Source organism: Falco biarmicus, chromosome 12 (assembly GCF_023638135.1).
Source record: "Falco biarmicus isolate bFalBia1 chromosome 12, bFalBia1.pri, whole genome shotgun sequence".
Taxonomy (NCBI): Eukaryota; Metazoa; Chordata; class Aves; order Falconiformes; family Falconidae; genus Falco; species Falco biarmicus.
The window spans coordinates 13,876,761-13,898,955 of record NC_079299.1 but is presented as its reverse complement, the minus strand read 5'-3'; the positions used below and the strand labels follow the sequence as shown (position 1 = coordinate 13,898,955).

The window sequence follows — 22,195 nt, the reverse complement described above, 5'->3', positions numbered from 1 at the left end:
TGTACTATGAATTAACATGTTTTTCTGGCTTCTTTCTGAAGTATGTACTGGAGAACCTCTATTGTATTTGCTCCCTGAGTTGTGAGGCAAGAAGACATTTGCAATACTTCTATGTAATCTTCTCTCTGTGAAGAGAACACCTTATTTCGGTATCTAAATGTCAAAGTAAGTAAAAGAAACTGCAGGATTATTATCTCTATGCTATAGCTGGAGAAGCAGAGATTTGACAGTTAAATGACTTTCTCAAAGTCAGAGAAAGTAGCTGAATCAAGCCCAATAAATGAATACAAAAATTTCCAACTTCCAGTTTTTGTGTTGGCAGTGAGAAAGGTAAGCCACATGTTTGCCAATGAGAGAGAAAATACATATGTACATACAAAGTGTTTTTCATATTGGAGCATATACGCTTCATTTATTTTTTTTGGTAGCTTCTAGTCATTTATGGTCCAAAACAGCTGAGAGGCACTGGATGTAATGAGAAAAAGAAAATTCCTTCAGAATGCAATATAAGAGCCCTTGTTTCACACTTACTGTGCTCGCTATTTTCCATTTCTAGGTACATAATCCTCCCTGCCCCAACACAAAAATATTTTGCTTGACTGCTGAATAGGAGATGACATGAGCACTTACCTAATTTACAGAAAGAAATCAACAAACCCTTTTTGAGCTTTAGCAAGCCTCTTCCTACATTAGCATTAGGGCAATTTAAAACAATACTTGAAATGCTTTTGCAACATTTAGCCAAACTCAATCGTGCCTTCTTCACATTTACTGAAATAAGTTGGGGTAATTTTATTTTTCAATACACACAGCCTTAAATTGCAGATCTGACCATCACCTCCTCCTTTCCAAATCCATCTGTGGTTTCCCTTGGCAGACAAAACAGTCAAAGTTCCTCTGGCCAGCAGCAGAGTAATTAAAAAAACAATTCTTCCAAAGTAGGAACAGACTGACTTTATACCACATTATCAGCTGATGCTCTAATTGGCAAGTCAGAGCTCTGAGACTCTTGTCCTTTCCAAGGCTCAAAGATGAAGTAACAGAGGGAAAAACCAAAGGTGGTTCCAAAGCAGTTCATGAGACAACCTGGCACAACTCAGCTGTGATAAATCACACCCTCTTCCAAGACGAAAGTTGAAGTGTTCAAGCAGGTGGGCTTACTGGCAGGCAAACCACTTCAACAGACACAGAGATAAATGATATTTACTGTTTCTTACCTGATATGCGTTGCCGGAAGGGACTCATACTGGCGAGAAAGGAAGAGCTCTCTGTGCTTCAACTGATGTTTCTGTTTATCAGTCAAATCAACCTCAATTGTAGTTTCAGACTCTTCTTCAACTTCTTCTGCAGAGAAGCAGAGCGTAGGTCGAAATTAACTCTGTTGCATAACACCACTGCAGCCATTTCACTTGACATCCCCCCACCCCTTAGCAACCTCACTTCGGATTTCAAAGAAAGCACGAGTTCAACAACACTACAGTTGATGTAACTTGACAGAATATTAAGTATTTCAAATTCTGTATCTTCCATTTAAACTCTTTAAAAATAATTATACTCCTCTCCTACTGTACTACATGTTGTCTTTCACACAGCCGCACGAACAATCCTGACAACATCAGTCGATCTTTTTTCATCTTCCTCCTCCTGTTTTTTCCCCAGCGGTGCCTCCTGCTTGCTGACCAGTTCTGGTTTAGGTTTTCTGCTGTTGACATTGGTACTACTAAAACTTTTACACAAGTCCTGGGGAAAAAGAGTACTTTCCGTGATCAGAAATTTACTAAGCACAATTGCAGTCTAAGCCTGACAAATGGCAGTCTAAGAAAACTGGAAAAGCCTACTGCCTTCCATAAGGGTAAGCTTATTAGAAACTGACAACAAATACAGTTCATTTTCATATTTAAGTAAGATTTTAAGTTACTTCTATTTTAAGCAAGACAGCACTATTTATAAGATAGCATCTGTAACAGCAAAACGCAAATTATGTAGTTCTTTTTGAAGGATATTTTCAGTTGAAAGCTATGTTTTACAGCCAATCTGATCTGAAATTCTCTAGTATTACCTCGTATATAAAAAACCAAGGAAATCTAAAGATTTCAACTAGCTGTAAACTAGGCACATAAAGGAACAAATAAAAGCAGATACTAGAGACCATCACAGAGTTAAACAGCAATGCTCATAGTGGTTGCTAACATGTCATACGATGACAGGCTCTCCAAAATGGCTACCCTGGGATCTTCATGGCTGAAATCTGCCTTCCTAGTGGATTCCTGGGACGTGTGGAACTTGAATCTACACATCCTCTAGCATCCCAGAAAGGACAAAAAATCTTTGTGAATACCGCATGCAAAAATACAGAGAATTTAATAACTTCTGTAAGATTTCACAATTTTCTACCAGCTAAATTACCCATCAGCTACAAAACCAAGCGTGCTTTATAAAATATGTCACAAATTAAACACTGAAAACTCAGCATTAGGTACTTATTTCATGTAACTACCTACAACAGATCACACCATCCAGTCTTCCAACAATAAATATTTTTACAAACAACCTACAGACACTATTTCAAAATGAAGCCTGCCTGCATCCTCATGGCAACCACAGTTCTCTCCAAATTCAACTTTTTTTTTTTTTTTTTTTTTTAACCCATGTCTGTTTCTGTCCTGGTTTCAGCTGGGACAGAGTTAATTTTCTTCTTAGTAGCCGATACAATGCTGTGTTTTGGATTCAGTACTAGAATGATGTTGATAACGCACTGATGTTTTAGTTGTTGCTAATTAGTGCTTACTCTCAGTCAAGGACTTTTCAGTTTCCCATGCTCTGCCAGTGAGCAGGTGCACAGTAAGCTGCGAGAGCGCAGAGCCAGGATGGCTGACCCAAACTAGCCAAAGTGATATTCCATACTGCAGAACATCATGCAGAACTGGGGGGAGTTGGCATGGGGCCACCGGTTGCTGCTCAGGGACTGGCTGGGCACTGGTTAGCAGGTGGTGAGCGAATGTATTGTACATCACTTGGGGTTTTTTTCCCCCTTGGGTTTTATTCCTCTCTCTCTCTCTCATTTTCATTACAATTGTTGTTATTATATTTTACTTTATTTCAACTATTAAATTGTTCTTATCTCAACCCACAAGTTTTACCTTTTTCCAGTTCTCCTCCCCATCCCGTTGAGCACTGAGGGAGGGAATGAGTGGCTGCACGGTACTTAGTTGCCAGCTTCTAATAGTTCTTTCCACAAAAGTGATTAAAAATTACGCTCTGATATAAACTTTAAGCCTATCTCAATGTGGATTCCCATCAGTCACCTTCTTTGTTTCAGCATGTTTTGTGGGAAGCAGAACAAGAAAAACAAAAATGAAAACAAGACTCTCCCCAGTCTCATCTGACACCCCACAGCCTCACCTGACACATGTACAAGTTCAAGTCAGACCACAACTCAGTTCAGAATTATTCTGCCATCTATAACACTAACAATAAATAAAGCTTAAAAAAAATGTGCAAGCACAAAGCATTTTTTAAATTAAGTAATTAAAGAAAAAATATAAATTGTTAAAAGGTTTATGTTTCAAGCGATTGATCACTTTTTATTACAGTAAGTGACTATTACAAGCTACGTTTGTGTTTCAAAGTTCAAACATTAATATTTCTTCTTAAAATACTAAGACATGCCAGTAGTTGCTTTATTGATTTGAGGATTTATTTTAAAACAAGTATATTGCTTGAGGTATTCTACAGGTCCGAAGTTCTCATCTGGCTATTCATTTCCTCTCTCCTTCCTGAAAGTATTATAACAAAGCAGTTTAGGTATCCAAACACAGGTGTCTGGGACCATTTTAGTTTGACACATGCAAAACATCTGACTGCAGATGTGGCACTAAACACAGGAGAATATATGCCATTTTACAGAGGCTGCAGGGAGCTGAGACTGTATTCCAGAGATGTTCAAGTACCTTAATAGCTCAGAGTAAGAATTTAAATTAAGAAGTAATTTTTTAAACCCTCAAAATTTCAATCATATATTTATTGTACTAATCCTACATAAGCCAAGAAAGTGTTGATCTAAGAGCCTGAAACTGAAATCAAATGTCTCTTACACAGCTCTCTTAAACCACTACAAAACTAAACATGAAATAAAGTAACATTTCCCGAGACATGCATGTTTTACTCATGATGGTCTAACAAGTAGACCAAACCATGGCCAGACACAGAACAGTTCCACTCTTAACACAATATAATTCATCACCAAGATAATTTTACAATTTCCTTCTTCAGCGTTATAATATAAAAACAGGGCTAACAGCATGATTAGCATTTAGTAAAACAAGTAACAGCTTGCCCCAGCAGTAACACAAACCTGTACCAGGGAAGGAAACACTGGAGAGCATAAAGAAGTGAGAAAACTAAATTTGCTTGATGGCAAATAAAAATACAAAACCAATTTCATTGATGGCAATATAAAGAATTCTGCCCCTGAACAAACTTCTAGATAGCTGCTTTCAAATCAGGTCTTTGCACAGATAAGACCCTAACACCTATTAGAAGAAAAGTGGTGATGACCTTCCAGTACTTTTAGAGATCTCTTCACCGTTTTGACTCAGATTTGCATCACATGTGAAATCTGATTTGCCATCCAAGGAGAGATTATTCCTGTCAAATGAAGTTAAATGGAAGGTATCTACAGGAAATCATGAAGTAGCACTAAGCAAAGCACTTTTTCAGCACTCATGAAGAGAAATAAAGCAACGGCTCAGAGTGAGCAAGTATTTTAATGGAGCAATATGGTGATATCATACACAGGCCTCATTGTTCCAAGATTAGAGGAAACAAAATTCAATTTTAAATTGTTTAGCTTAAGAGTATTTTGAAAGCCTTAGGTATGACTACAAATATGAATACAATCAGTTTTTGAAAATGCCACAATCCCCTTTAGACCTTGGGCAAAGTTTACGATAACACTGCTTTGTAGTACTTTTTCTGGTTTACAAGAAATATTTAATTATTTACAGGAAAAATCCTGGAGAGCAGAAGCAGGCATCTCCAGTGAGCTTTTAAAGCTTTAGGTCTATTTATTATACATGGGCTTTCTAATCAGCAATTGTAAATACTTTGATCCTGAAAACCATGGTGATCTGGTGATACTTTCACCGGCAGTGCTGCAGATCTACCCTTTCCCTTTTTTCCCCTCTGATGTAAGTAACGTTTAACTGACTCAATCAAGCAATGGATACCAGGAAGAAAATATAATCCTCACTCATTTTACATATGCATCACCACTTTTAAAAACATGGTGAACTCTTTTTGGTTTTTTTCACTCTTCCATTTAATTTGTGGGATTCACTGTTAGAAAATGGTGATGTTCGTATGAGAAGAGGCAGCTATCCCTGCCACCCAAACTTTGTTTATATATATAAACTTTACTTAAATATAAACAAAAACAAAAGTATATAACATAACAACTCAAGCTTTCCACTAGGAAGAACTGTTTGTTTTTACAACTAAGATAAAAATAAACTGCGGGCAAGTCTCTAGAAACACAATACTCCCATTTAATATAAAATGGTTTTTAAATAACTGAAAAAAAAAAATCCTGAAAGACACTTAAAGGTTTAAATGTGACTCAAACTACTCTATAGTTAACCATCAGCTAGCAAACAAGTTAAATTCCTCTAATATATTACTCTTCCTTAATTAAGTCAAAATAGTTGACTTGGTCAACTATGCGCTCCCCTTGTCTACTGCAACAGAAAGTAAGAGAGATTAGTTTAAACACTGAAGGCTGTCTTCAGGGAGGAGTAAATCTTCAGTTTCAAAGGGAAGAAGAAAGCTCTCCTGCTGCCGCTACCAAACTGCTGACAGCGTAACTTTCAGCTAGACGTTGGCTGGATCACAGAAACATGGAAACGCACAGTAAGCCAGGCTGGAAAGGGCCTCGGGAGGTCTCTAGTACAAATCCCTCCTCAAAGTAGGCTCAGCTGCGAGATCAAGCCAGGTTACTCAGCATCTTATTCAGTTGGGTATTGAAAATCTCAAAGGACAGAGACCACAATCTCTCCGGCAACCCAAACATAGCGAAAAAGCTGTTCCTTACATCTAATCTGAATCAATCCTGTTTCAATTTATTCACCGCAAAGAGTCCAACCCCACCTTCTCTACAACCTCCCCATAAGTACTGGGAGTCCACCTCTTCCCCAAGCTGAACAGGCTCAATCCCCATAGCCACTTCCTAGCAGGGCAAGTGCCCATCACGGTGGCCTCTGCTGTATTTGCTCCAATGTATCAGCACCTTGCCTGTATCAGAGGCCTAGAACTGGATGCAGTACCTAGATATGATGCAACAAGTACTGAATAATCAGGGAGGATAATCACTTGTCTCCATCTACTGGCTACCTGCCTGGTGATACAGTCCAGGATGCTGGTGGCCAACTTTGTTGCCAGGGAGTTGCTGTCTGCCAGCACCCCGAGGGCCTTTTCTGCAGAGCTGCTCCCCCAAGCCCCTCTGTCCTCAGCCTGTATCCCTGCCAGGGGCTCTCCCTTCCCAGGTGCAAAACCTGGCATTTGTCCCAGATGAGTATCTTCAGGTTCTCCACAGACCATTCCTCCTGCTTTCTAGGAAGCCCTACCTACCAGCCCTTCCCTCAAGCATATCACCAGGTCACCCACCCCCCGCAGCGTGGTGTCAACTGCAAGCATGACAGTGCACCACACTGCCTGCTCCAGTCACTGATAAAAGACAGGTCCCAGTATAGGTCCCTGTATAGATGGTATGGAACCTTCACCACCACCCTCTGACTCAGAACCATGCAATTAGGTTTTTTATTCACCTAGTTGTCCCTTAATCCCAATCAGTTTCAATCCTTTGGCCTAGTGTGCCTATCAAAAATGCTAGTGTTGGCACCAAAAAAAAAAAAAAAAGCAAAGCAGCAGGAATAAGAGACAAACTGGGAAGACACCATGGGAAAAACCAATACTGCCCTTTTAACAGCAGCACAGAATGATGCCGAATTGAATCAGCAGTGTAACCAAAAACTGAGGTGCATTAACATCCTACCTCTTAAACTTAATTGCTTCCAATTTTGAAACCGTAGCTTAGCTTAGCTACATCCGGCTTATGCAACCTTAGACGGAGAGATTTAAATCACTACCACAATTTGCAGAGTTACAGTAGTTTCACTAAGTTTGTTAAAATACCTTTACAATTATATCGGATCAGTGTAAATTTCAGTTCAAAGAATGCCACCAAGCCTTACTTTCAAAACAGTTTCTAAACTTTTTTTTCCTTTCCTGTATACCTTTTTGTTCTATACTCAGACCCAAAACTGTATGTAAGTATCACCAATATATTTTAAAACCTACAGATAAAAAGCCAAGAATGCTCTACAGCAGCAAGTTTACCACACACATCAAAGGAAAGACAGCTGTGCATTAAGTCTCTCTTAAACTTAGTTGGTTGTAGCAAAAACATCAAGCGTGCATTTGGCAGTTAGATGCTATAGCAGTCAGAATTACAGATTCTGGAGCAGAGAGAGTAAATCTGTTTATTGCCAAATTGAGTACAAAAGATAAACACTAAGTCTAACCATCTGAACAACTCTACTCAGACTGTGAATGAAAAGCTCTCTTAGGTGGGAAGCTGGCCCATTTGCTCGTCTTTGTGAGGCTTTTTGCCACGTGTTGTGTTATACATAGTTGTGATATTTAACCCCCTAGTGCTGTAGTAGAAAAGTTTAATCAACTTCATGAGCTCAACTATGCATGGTTATACTGTCAAGTTGACTGAGAAAGTGTTTACCAAAGCTGAATTAATTAGCTTTACTTACACTGCGTCTGTTAGTACAATGTTCAGATGGTTGTTAGAATATATGACATCAATTTGGTATTTGCTGTTACTGCCAGAAAGGATTAGAAAGCTAAAGCACAATTTTCATGGATTATGAGTCATTTAGATAGTATATTACTTTCTGAAGTGTGAATCTGAGCAATTCTGCAGATAGAAAAAAAAAAACTGATCAGTTGTGTTTACCAGGAATGAGTGTAATTTTAATTCCTGTTGGATAGCATAGATGTATGTGGCCTTTAATGGGATATCCAGTTTTCTTACACAATTATCCAGGTGACCACAGGATCATTTTGGGTTGGAAAAACCTTTAAGATCAAGTCCAACTGTACATCGAGTTCCTCCCACACTACCTCATCATTTTTCTAAAGGAGGTCATAAAACAAAGAAATCATTACACTGTACAACCCCTAAGAACTAATATGCCACACTTACTCTCCAATAATAAAAGATCTTTCTAAAATCATGCAAAAGTTCTGAGCGCTTTCAAGTAGCATGTTACAATAATAGCAATTCCCAGGACAACAGTCAGTTGTAAGCAACTGGGTAACAACCTCATGTTTATCACAGGCCTGTAGCAAAATTATGTAACAAGAATTATCACAGTTTTAATTACCAGAAAACTCCACCTTCCAAAAATTGATGGATGGGTTTTTTGGATAACTGGTTTTGGAGATTTTTGAGAGCAAGAAGTTTGTGGGTAAAAGACAAGGAAGGATTACCTTCGTAAATAGCATGAATCATGACATGCTACATCAATAAATATATCTAATAACTTAAATGCACCATGAATAAATGCAAGGGTAAGCACAATAGGTTTTTAACCCTATTATTCAGCACTGCCAACCACTTTATGACAACACTACAGAACACAAGGGTTCCGTGGAAGCATGAAAACAATGACGCACAGGCAATCGTGAAAGAGCTGGCAATTCACAGATCTAGTAGGATTTCCCCTCTCTCCCCCCTACCTGGTTTCAGTCTCATCTATTCAAATGCAAACTCTCCCAAAAAGTAATCATCCCAATTCAGGGCTCAAAATGTGTTTGGGGGTGGGTGGGTGGGGGGGTGGGTGTGTGTATATATACACACACACACCTCTATGAACTGTAGCAACCTGTTGCAGGATGTGTGAAGCAATGGCACAGTGTTTCTTCAAGCATCTCATTAGTAGCAGCAAGGAGCAGATGCAGAATTGTGCCGTGAACACAGCTATTTGCAGTATGGTGAATATTTTCAATGTCCAACTACTGGTACCCAGCTCATCAGCTGAATCAGAAGCCAATTAGTATTTTTTTCCTAAGTGTAGATATGTTTAGTGCTGTGGTGGGAAAGAAAGTGGGAAGTTTTAGTTCTACCCTCAAATGCAGGCTGGCAAATGACCCACAGAGCAGAAGCACACACAGAAAATCTGACACTACCCAGGAAATAATTTTTTAAATCTATCATCTGGCTCAAGAAATACAAAGGCTATCTGCAACAATGCCATGCAACCTCCATGAATAATTACTAGACCTGTGTAGAAGAATGGCTGCAGAAGCATGGCCTCAGAATCTCTGAAGATCTGCACAATCCAACCCTGGTATTAGAACAGGCCTGTAATCAGAATTGTACTGAAGTTGCTGTGCTGAAGTTAACAAGAAAGGTAGCCTTGAGCTATTCTTGAATCCTGAGACCAAGTAATTATGTTGTGCCAACAGGCCGTGGCTGTAACAAGCTACAGCTGCTGGGAAAGCAGGTGCAGGGCCAAGAAAGATAGGGACCGGTATGGGAAAATAGGGAGTAACAAACTACAAGGCTGAAGCACAGCAACACAATTAGCTACATGGATAGAATGCTTATTTTAGTCATGATAATTAGGGGTGTGAGAACCGCACGTGTTTAGAGACTACTAACCAATTATATTTCTGCTTTACGAATATGTATGTGTATCGGTTCTATATAAGTAGTGTTAGAAACTAATAAAGTTGAGCAAGATGCATAACTCATATTGAGCGTCTTCTTGACTCCGGCGAACCCTTCTTCCAACAGACCTGATTTTGAGAAATGGGAGACCTGTATCTTCTTTTCATGATCTTTTCACGAGACTGATGCTATTAACTTTCCCCATCACTTGGATTTTCACCATTTCCATGCAGACCTCCTGCTCATAACATTGTGCTAGAACTCCACAGTCTTTCCTTTATAACAAGTGTGCCTCATCTGGTTAGTTAAGAAATTGTATAGTTGCCTCTCCTTAACAAAATGCAGTGCAAACAAATGTCTCATGTAGAGAACGAAGAACACCAAAAATTTCTTGAGTTTTCTGTAAGAACCCGGAGTCCACACTTGAGATCTACACTGGCATTTCTTTTCACTGTGTGGCAATGATCACCACAGAGCTTCATAGATTTAAACTGCTTTTTCTAACATACAATTCACATCCTCAATAGCAGGTAAACAGCTTTTCAGAATTTGTTGGCAGAGAAGAAAAGGCACAGACTGTTCAAGCACTTTCCTACCCCTGCTCAGAATAGCATATGATTCTGCTTACAAAAACCAACTTGCTTATCTTCTACAATACCTCCTTCCAGAAGGGCTGGATTTTATTTTGATTTTTTTGTAGGAAGGAAAGAAGTAGGAACAAAAGACAGAAAAGGATTTGTATATCCTGTTCTTGAGTCAACTTAACCAAGACACATTAAAGCTCTATGTGCAGGTTTTAAAATGAGAAGAATGTTATCCAAGATAATGTCTGCTCAATGCCAGCACTGTAAGAAAGCTTTTCTGTTTATAGATCTGATGAGACAAGCAGGAAGAGGAGTTCATTCACTGACATGGTCTGCGTAAGACTTAAAAGATCTTTTTTTGTTTTCCATCTTCAGCTAGGCTAGATTTATCTGTCGGGGGTATGTTATTTCCTAAATGCATACACAGAGATCTTAGGATTCTAATTAACAGGAACTATATATACAAACCAAGAAAAGTATAAAGAAATAGAAATATAAGTATCACTTTAAATTATTAAAACTTTTTAATTTATTAATTCTAATGCTGGGGGTGGGGAACGAACCCAAAACAGCATAAGAATAAACACCACATTGTATTAACTAGTCAAATGTTTAATATACATGCCGTTTTCACCTTTTTTAAAAAAATAAATGGAAATAAAGGTCAAGTAGCCAATGAAGTTTTTCTTCTACTCTCAGTAATCTGTTTTGTAGAGACCACATTCAAAGACCATGTTTGTTATAGTAGCAAGTAAAATACCAAAAACCATCATGTATTCACTTCATACATGTTGAATGTTCAGTATTCCAATCCTGGTTTTTTTCCCTCTTATTAAGCAAAAAGAGGGGGAAAAAAAGGAAAAGCACTATGAAAGTGTATGAAGCTAGATACCCTTTGAAGGCAAACATAAATATAAAAGCTGTCCATATAATAAAGCCCTTTTTCTTGTATACTTGGCAACTGAGTCCTTGGCCCCTTGAGGCCCTACTGAGAATAATAGCATCACGATTTCACTCCTGACAGCAGCATCAGTCAAAGGATCTGGCCTAAAGGGACTGTCACAAGGCAAAGGGCCACAGTACCCTGTAGAACTAGGTTACAGGTCACTGACCCTGCCAACACCAACAATTTCTGCACTAGTTTAAGCCAAAACAAGACTGCAATTTTAATACAGGAAACTGAAACACGACTCTTCAGTGTTGTGTATCACTGTCACATTTCTCCACACAAAGAACAGACAAATGAAAATTTAAGTCTATCATTTAACATATCAAAAATGGGAAGACTGCTAATTTAGTTGAGCTGGTTTTTGATAGATGCTTAACCTGTTGTACAAGTAGAAAACACACATGTACTTACACAACTTCTGGGTGTATGCATACATAGTGCTCTATACATATAGCCCAGCAACTATGCAATCTGCACAGAGAAGACATCTTATATACTGTGAGAGATCTGCAAACAAGTTTTGGATTCAGACAGTGGGTGACAGTCAAAATGAACTACTTGGCTCCCCAACATCTTTTAGAAATTTGATAACGTAGAGCAGACTTTTCATGAAAAAAATTGCACTTTTTACCACTCACAAACTTGTGCTTATGCGAGTGATGTATTATTCTACATTAGTACAAACCACCTCTCTGCAAGGATGCTTGCAAGAGCATTTGTGGAGTACATCAAAACCAGAGTCAATGCAGGTTCACACTACAAATCCTCCCTTGCTCAGATAGGGTTACAAATAGTAGCTGAGGTGAAAAACAAAATATCAATCAAATGGGCAAATCACATCGCCAAATAGTAGAGCCATTCCAGCCACCCACTCTGATACTCCATGTGGTCTCGGGGCACATCAAAGTCAACATACCCAGTAACTTTTGAGCCCATACCCTGTTATTTGCACAGGCTACATTTAACAGAAAGAGTGTTTACAGACAAACCACAGAAGTACTTTACAGATTAATCTTATCTGCTACTTCTACCTTTTCCATAATACCTCACACCACATATATACTCAGCATTGCATGAAACAGCCTGGGTGGGAAACACGGCATTCATTCTAACACAGTGCTTTGCCCAAGCTAATAAGCAACACCTCTATCATCATGCGTGAAGTTACAGGCATGCATGACTATTACCAACCACAACTACTGCAGACTTCATTCCACAGCATGACATACAGATTCAAGAAGTACTGGTTGTAAGCCTTTAAATCAGGCTTGATCCCCTATTCATACAGACAACTGCCGCTGCATGATGGGTAAAGTCTTTCTATATTAAATGTGAGTTTACATCATTAAATTTGTAAATGATATAAACTACCGATTCAATTAGACTATCAGAATACTCTTTGAAGATGTAAAACGCATCTCTAACTGGAGCTTTACAGACAGAGATAACCTAGAAATGTTTTTGTAGTCTAAAATTTATGCTTCAGGTGCTCTGGTACACTGTGGGTGCACTGGGGAGAGAGTGGAAAGAGTGACTTAAAATTATGAGCCAAGAAAAAAAAAAAAAAAAAAAAAAAGAACTATCTGAGATTATGGAAATCTAGGAAGCATAAAACACTCTATTTATCTTTGTGAGACAAAAAATTATGAGCAGTAATATAAATTTAAATGTTACTAGTGTTTTGGAGGTCATCAAGAACACAGTGTAGAATCACTGACCTGCACAATAAACACTAAGGAGGCAAGAAAGTCAGCAGCTGAGAGATGACAATTACATGTTTCCCACAAATCAAAAGAAACCCAGAACAAGAACTATGGTAATACTGACGCAGACACTTAAACTTGACCATGACAAAATGAATCCTACGAAACACAGGGAAACAGAGAACACACAATACTTTGACAGTTTACTGTGAATGCTGTCTCCTTCCAAAAGCTCAAATGTGAAGAATTTATTTTGTAAGTAGAGCTCAAAAATTTGCCAGCTTTTGTACCCCACTGCATCCCTCCCTAATGAGGAAACACACCAAATAAATAATTCCAGTAATTAAGTAACAAACAAACAAACAAAAAGCTGAATTTCAGATACCTATTGAACAGTTTTAAACATAAACACGAAATAGTATTTTGCAGCTTTCCACTCTCCACAACAAACTCAAGGAGCTAATCCAATTTTTCCTTTAGTTTTCACATTCACAGAGATTGGCAGCAGTTTGTTCAAGCCTTTTAAATTATATGTTCAGAAAATAAGATGTTCTAATTTAAAAAACAAATAAATTAGGTATGTCTGCCTGAAAGTATAAATCTATTTTTAAAAAGGTCAAAAGATGAAACCAGCAGCTGCTAGCTACTTTGCTAGTTCGTGCAAAAATTCAGACGCAGTTATATAAGCTAACTGCATGGAGTTGACAGTATTTTTACATGTGCAAAATCCTACATACCCAAATGCAGACCACATACAGGTGAAAAAAAATGCATTTAAGCAAGTTCTCCATCAAAGCTAAGAACTAGAATTATGAACTTAGAAATCCATTCACTCTATTAAGAGAAAATTATTAACATTCAGAACTAAGATGGCATTCTGCAAGGAAGAGTGTGAACAGCCCGAACAGTTAATAATTCCACAAGACACTTAGACGTGACAGTAAACTTGTTAATGAGACAATACACACTACAGTTAACTACTAATTTTAGAATGTCATTCACAAAAAGAAGACTCTGATATTGTCAGAAGCAAAAAGATCCTCATTACTGATTCTTTATTGCTTTTACTGTGGAAGGAAAAAAAACCTTCACAAGTATGCAGTTCTTGTGGAAAAATCAAATGAACAATACACATAATTTATGGGACTACCCAAAATGCCCTTGAAAAGGATAATTGGGCACCTTGAGACAAGTTTCTCCTTGGCGACAAGGATGTAATTTTGGACAAGGCTTGCTCTATTTCAGCAAGTTCTGAATTTTTTCCCCCTCTCCAAATAAATTACAACTGAAGGCATTCTCCTGTGTAAATGAAGGAAAACTTCATGTTCCCTTGTCCCAGGAGATCAAAAAGGTCATGTTTTTATCACAAAAAAAAGACAACCAAACATATTCCTCAAGCTCATTTTCAATGAAAGTGATAGCTACAGTAAATATAAAAATACCTTACTCTGCCACTGATTAAAGAATGTAATCTGTATCATCCTTAAATAGTCCTCTTAGGGTGTGTCTCACCCACATCACAGATTTCAGGATCCCTAGAAGCAACATAACATACTTGAATTTGCTAATGCTTAGTTTACATGTCTCTATTAGTTGACTGTAAATAAGTATAACATGTAAAATTCCAGTCTCAAGCAAAAGAGCCATTGGAACTCTCATTCTCCTAAACTTTCCTGTCTTACTGTATTTGGTTTTGTCTCTGTTCATCACCCCATCTTCAAAGCAAACCCAAGCGTCTTCTGATGGCTTGCTCACAGATACACATGTGAGGTCAAAAATAATTTCCTCCCAATTCTTGGGTATCCACCAGGGCAGGGGGGGCATGGATGATCACAGATGACAGAGCCAGGGACACTAAGCCGCAAACAAACACTGGTTTATATTTACAGAAACCTTCGGATTAAGAAGGTACTATCTCACTGAACCAGTTACACAGGTCTGCTCACCCACTCCTTGGGCAGGCGTATCTAGCAGCCAAGCCTTCTTTTCCTCCCTTGTAAATGCTCCAAGAGGTTCTATCTTTGATTCCCAACTCTTCCTTTCCACTCCTTGGCTCCTTTCCCTCCTATCTAACATACAGCAAAACAGCATCCTTCATCACAGGGTAATATCAACAGACCTGTTTTCTTAGCAGCAAGCAGGAAAGAGGCCTTCTCTTCACCAACTGCAATTAAAAAACAAACTGCAACCTAACAAAAAAACTTCCAAAAACCACTAAGTTCCACGGAAGACCCACTTGCATATTACTGTGAGATGCAAATCAACTGAACTCTCGAGCTCTGAAGATTTTTTCTTGTTTGCAACCATGTGACCATAAGACCCAAAAGGTTTTGTTTCTGTTTTATTTGTATTGAGACCAATGCAATACAACTATCTTTTCATTCAAAGGACCAGCTGCTAAGCAGGCAGCTCTTTAAACTTCGATTCCCTTGAAAGAGTAACTAAGAGCTCTCTATGCCTCTGAGCATCCTTTCCTCTAGCACGGATGTCAATCTCTACTAACACTACCAGTAAAGCAAATAAACTGTCTTAATTCATTCCCTGCTTGTAGGATACAACAATATAACCTTTCACCATGTGTTGGTTGTTTTTTTTTTTAAAAAAAAAAAAAAAAGTAGCATGCATTATTTCAACATTCAAAATGATGAAGGTAAAGAAAATGCACTGTATGCCATATGCAATGGAATAATTAATATTTGCCTCACATTTGATCAAAAGTGCTTCTAACTAAACATAGGCTGTAGAGACAACAGGTATTCAAGGGAATTAATGGAATCAAAAAAAGCCAGTTTAAGGTTTCAAATAAAATCTCCAGTCAAAAGATATCTTAGCATAAAAAGTATGACATCAATGAAGTAACAGGAAGTCTTTCATCTTTAATTTTTCAGCCAAGGGATTGTGATTAAAGAAACATTGCATCCTTTTTGAGTAACAGCATTTTAGTTTGATGTACAAGAACTACTAGGATGTAAAAGCACCGTAACAAAAAAAAAAAAAAAAACAACAAACAAAAAACCATAGTGAAAAAACTGGTGTATCAAATGACTGGACAAAAATAACACAGTAATACCAATTTATCTATGTTTTTAATTATACCAAGCCAAATTATGTGACTAAGAACATTGAACACAAGGCATTTTAGGTATTTTACTCCAAGTTCTTCACCAAGCCCCCAGTGTCTCCACACACACATAATTTTTTCTTACAGACTGAGTATCTGAATTACTCTATTCCTGTTTTAGTTCTATATACACTTGAGAAAAATACCAAAAAATGAAACTAAGTTGTATTTCTTCAACTGTTGTGATTTTCCTGGAATTGAGTATTAAAAATACCACTAAGCAACAGCAAACGTATTAAAAAAACTGATGACATTTGAAAGGAATTCACATTTAATTTTTGTATATCTTGGGGAATATTAATGAGTAATCTGAATTACTATTAAATATATTTAAAAGTATTTCTCAAGTTAAGCTCATTTTCTTGCCATCTTCTACACTACCTGCTAGCCTGCTGCTCTACTGAAATAAAATGCTTCCCAAAAATCAGATGGAATATTAACAACTTTGTTCCACTGGATAGATGCTAACATAGACTGACAATATGCAAAATAATTATGGTTTGGTTTTTTGTTTGGGTTTTTTTTCCACAAATACAAAGCATCTTTACATAAAAGAGAGCTCAACAGCAGCAAAAACTGCTGTGTAAGATCAAACTATTTCCAGACTGCAGAAACATTCTTGATAATATACAAAATAAACACTTAGGTTTTGTTTATAAGGTGTTTTGAGATCTTTTAATGGGAGCTATAAAAATGTATTGGTGTATTAAATATTTTTCACCAACCTTATCAGAACTTACTACTAGCAGCACTACTTTATAGATTAAAGAAACTGAAGTACAGAGAGAATACTTTATTTGGTTTTGATCACAATACATCAGTGTCATACCAAAGTCAGAAGTGAGTACAGACTCAGCTGTTCAAGAGGAATCACCAGATCACTAGCAGGACTCTTCCTTTCTTCATAAAAATCTATTGTGTGCAAAATTTTTGTCACAGAAACACCATTTTGCAAAACAATGTGACATGACACATGACTGTTCAAGAGCCAAAGGCTAAGAAAAGCCCTAAAAAAAGTGCAACTATGAGAAGCCAGTAAGTAATCTCTACAAAAAGCAACTGAGACTGAAAAATGGAGATTTTTGACTACAGCTTCTGTAATCTAGAAAAATCCCAGTTTTACCTTTGATTTCTCAGTCACTGAAACCAGTATGCCACAGGTGTTTTGTTTTTTTAACTGACTCCTGTCTCATTTACAAGAGCATCAATTTTGTTACTGAGAAAAAAAATATGTAGTACATGGGCTTTACCATAGGCCAAAAAAAATAATCTAAGCATTTAATCAGGAGCTCAGCACACCTAAGTCAAAGCAAGCTCTGTCAATAAATCAGAGGACAAAGGCCCCTCTAAACAGGATTTTATTTGCTTTATACCCTCCCCAGGTGATTGACAAGGCAAAAGCTATTACAGTACCTATAAAAGAATGACCTCAGGCACATGACCATATAAAGAATTTTAAATTAATAGAACACAAAAAAATGGTATCATGCACTCAAGCCACCCTACTCAGCTTGAAGAAAGTAATAGTGCATAAATCTATTACAAAAGAAGGAACTAAAGAAGTTGAGCCCTTCACTGTAACCTAAACCCGGTGCTGGTACAGAGCTAGTATAGTCCCCCCTGCCCCAGCTATTAAAACCTTGCCCTAAGATATTTATATCAACTCCACTTTAGATAAAGGATCATCTAAATTTTGTAGATTCAGCTAGAGTTGGCAACTTTTGATTCAATCACACCATTTGGTTAGAAAACATCTCTATGCTACCCCTTTATGTTTGCTTCACCCATTTTAATGAGCTGAGTGTTTTTTCCCCCGTCTCTCAAGTTCATTTGCTTACGTACTTCAGTCATCTGTTGCTACAGCTCTTGTATTGCTGCCTGCTGTCTTCTATTCATCTATTTTCCTTCTTTTCCCCATAAAATAAGGCTTATTCTGTTGCATGAAAAAAGGAGTGACCCCCTCGCAGTGACCCCACGGTAACAGCTACAACCTCAGAGCTGGTGGGTGTTAATGCTCTGACAGAACTCCCCTACTTTGTTCAGGAAGCTGCATGGGATCAAGAAGCTGATCTTGGTCAGTATTTTGTTTTGGCTTTCCAGTTGGCCTTATCATAAACTCTATTTCATAGGAACAGAAATCAAAGGAGGAAAAAGGTAATGTCATCAAGGGCCCATAAAACATACCAAACCCCTGGCTTTCAGTGGCTACAGTCAGCTTACAGAACTACTCCCAGATCTAAACTGACATCGTACATGTTGCTGGCAGACAAATACAAATGCTCATTAACTTCCACCATTAACACCAAAAAAAAAAATGGAGGAAATGCAATTTCCTCACATTAGTGTCAGATGCTTTGAAATCAAGGGAACTCCTCTGTACCCGAGCATTTTAGAATGGCCTAAGGAAAACCTGATTCCTCTCTCCTCAATTTCTTTATATCCTGAAAGTTTTCTGGAGACAAATTAACAAACAAAAAAGAACCCATAAAAAACTACAGTGACTCTTTATAAGCGATAGTGTCAATGATCTACTTCATCCCATTTCTCCAAAACATTCTTTAAAATTGTTTTGAAACTTTTTCAAGTTACTGAAAATTTTTTCTTAAAAGTTCCGAAATATTTTCTTACCAAACAATTTTCTTCTCTTATTAAATGCAACCGCACCTACATCACAAAACGTAACCTTTAGAAATTGAAGTGTCACCTAAAAAAACCCCTAATCCCCACCTGCTAAAATCTTCAAAGTTTCATTACTTAGGACAGTTTTCTCCATCATAAAGAAAAAAAAAGTTGCTAGCAATATAAAATGTCTTTAGAAAAGATCAAGCAGATTAAAAGGCTTCTCTAGATACACGAACTGGAGACATCAGCGACTGAAATAGAATTTCCACTCCATAAGAAACTCGTATCTTTTAGCATTTATTTTATAACAAACCAGGTAGAAGTGTTGAAGCATCAACATATTAGTATAAAACATTCCCAAACATTCAGTTCATAAATATACAAATATTTTTTTTGCATCATATTTTTAAACAGAACACTGTGGTATTCCAGAACCAAAACATTTAAATTTATTTGACACTTAACTACATCTGCTGCATGAGCTGTACGAAGATCCAGACGAGCAATTGTTCACTATGTGCTGAACCCTGTAACTGTAACACATATCTCAGAAGATAACTTAGCTATACAGATTCCACAGACTGGACAGAAAGAAAACATTATGTACAGAGAAAACATCCACAGAGAAACCTAACCCATAAGAATGCTGGGTTAGAAGACTTACGACCCGAGAGACACAGGCATTCTAAAGATGCTTGTTGAATCAGCTAGAAATTAAATTTTTATTTTCTCACTAGAAAACAGCAAGAGAATCTCAACAGAGAAAACATGATGGAACATTCCATGGTACTTCTACCGACACCAACAAACCCCTACTATGCTATAGTGGAAGAGCAACAGACCGTCAACAAGTCCTTTATATCAAAGTGCTGACAAAATGGCAATCTAAAGCTCACAAAGGAAATAGAAAAATCTTCCTCATTTTTCCATGATGCCCACAGAACTAACACATCCTTTTCTAAAAAATAAGGCAACCAAGAAAATTTCCAAGATTCATGTTTTAAAAATCAAATGAAAAAAATATAATATTTCCAGTACAACTGTTATCCTTTTCATCCTGCCCTGCCCCCTCCATTAGAAAAGAAAAACAAACAAAAGATGTGCCGGAAAGCTTAGTGAAGCTCACTAGAAGTTCTAAGTTTCTATATATTTTGTATGGAAGAACTCAAATACCATAATAGTATTATTTATAATCAAAATATTATTTAACAGTATATGGCAAGAAAATTACCAGATGTTGACACATTTAATACTTCAGTTACTTACAAACATGAGTGCAATATTTTGCAAATAAGTATTTTCTCAAACATCTCAGTTTTTTAAGTCCCTTTTTGTCTTCAGAATTATAATCATAAAGTTACCGAAAGATACTGTATTTCAGTTGCAGACCAAATGGCAGCTACCAAAAAAAAAGCTAAGTTCATGATGAAAATGAGAGGTTTTTCCCCAATTACCCCTTGCAAATTTTCTGAAAAACCAATGAGATGATGCTGGCTACTACTGTACTGAATGCACAAAACAGCTATTTTACTATCTCCAGTGATTCTCAGTCTTCAATGATACATTTCATTCTTTACAGTAAGCAATACGCACTTATGTCTAACTCAAAAAAGTCAAATGAAATCCTCACGAATGCTCTTAAGCTTAAATCGACTCAGAAGCAAGATCTGACATAAGAAACATAGCTGCATCTTCCAGATAAAAAAACATTTTTTTGGTTGGGCTTTTTTTCCAAATGGAGACTTACAATCACTTTAATACAGTAATCAACTACTACAAGCAGGGCCAGCATCAGCACCTAACCTGGTACTAATTAATGTCTGATATATAGTCCACATGCCAAAGAAATGCAATTTTAAGCAGCTGCAGAAACTGAATAGGCTATGATAGAAAGAAAAAAATGCCCTATACAATCTACTTACTAGCATGCTTATCTGCAAGCATTATAAGGCTGTTGGAAATATCTCTTCGCCTATAAAAACACACCACTTTTGCTTCCACGTTCCCATTGGCAGTCTACAAAAGAAAGATAAATCAAGTCAGAATGTATCCTTCCTCAACTGAGTAACACAAATTCAATGCCCCTCCCTCATTATTACTAGTTCTCACATGATCAGTCAGGCTGCAATGAACAGAATTACCCAAGTAAGTAAATGCTTCCTGACACTGGTCAATATCAATTTCAGATCAGACAACAATATTGATTATAATTATTTAGTCCTAAGAATTTATACATTATTCACTTGTTTAGAGACGTAAAGTCAGTATCATGTTAATATAAGAATCCTTAAGACATATCAGAAGCTTGTGAACATTTCTTTGCCATGCAGATTTAGACAGAAAAGTATATTACAAAGTACTCTAGCATTTTTTTTAATCATATTTAATATAACATGGTTTAATTGAGAATTCACTGCAGCTCATAAGACGAAAGAGCTATTTAGTTCACAGTTGTTTTCACAACTCATTATAGGGATCATGCTCTTTAGCTTGATAATGCAAAGAATCTACTAATATTTGAGGAACTGTATAAGAAGTACAAAATTTGTTAGTTACCTGGAGTCACTTATTTAAAACTCAAGATGTGGCACTGAAAAGTATCATGTTTTAATTAAGTTTCTTACCATAAAACCCCAAAACATCTTATCTCTGCTAAAATGATAACAAAAGCATTTCATTACGTATTTGTGTAACATCTCCATGTTTGCTCAATGCCTTTAACGCATGAAAGCACATAAATCACAATTAAGGTATCTGGACTGTATCCTTGAAACTCTCTTTAAAAAAAAAAAAAAAAAAAAATCAATACACGACTCTGCCATCCACAAGCAAGATTAAATTACAGCAATGCAGTTTAAAGATAATAAACATTACATTCAGAACATGATTGGAATCATTTCAATTACTGTAAATAAAAAAATACTGTTCTCCAATAAAAGTCCAAAATGATTTGCCATGCACAAGTTCAGTGGATGTTGTGTTGGACAGCACTAACAGGTAATGTGGTTGATGTCTGCTACGGAGTAATACTATGTCCCATTAAAAAGAAGAAAACCATTTGCAAGTCACCGTTTTTTTGATTTACTTTCTAACCGCAGGGAAAAAAAAAACCCTTTATCATTATTTACATCACGATTGGCATTTTGATCATTAACTTTTGGCATAATGTATTGGTAAGTTTTAATACTGTTTGATAGAATAGTAAAAATATGCCATGCTAAAAAAATACATCAATAAAAATCCCACACCATTCTTAGTAGTACAAGAGTGAATGAAAATAATCATGCTCTCCCCAAAATGACACTGTGAAAAGCCTCCATTCTTTCTAAAAATACACTCAGGATAAAGAGAGCGAATACAGTCTCTATTCCTATTCAAAAGCCCATCCTTCATTCACAGCTGCCAATAAGAAGAGCAATAAACAGCCACAGAAGTCACATATTCTGTTATCTGATCACTGCAAAGTCTCACTGATGC

The 22,195-nt window shown here is 37.1% G+C and overlaps 1 protein-coding gene across 3 annotated transcripts in view; it reads right to left on the bottom strand.

Moving 5' to 3' along the window:
• MTA3 (metastasis associated 1 family member 3) overlaps positions 1-22,195 on the bottom strand; it is a 135,920-nt gene that overhangs the window by 110,864 nt on the left and 2,861 nt on the right. For all 3 annotated transcript variants that reach the window (XM_056357434.1, XM_056357436.1, XM_056357435.1), the window contains exons 3-4: positions 20,641-20,734; positions 1,218-1,344 (exon numbers count right to left, since the gene is read on the bottom strand). In XM_056357434.1, the coding sequence (XP_056213409.1) occupies positions 1,218-1,344; positions 20,641-20,734 (221 nt within the window). The remainder of the gene's footprint in view (positions 1-1,217; positions 1,345-20,640; positions 20,735-22,195) is intronic.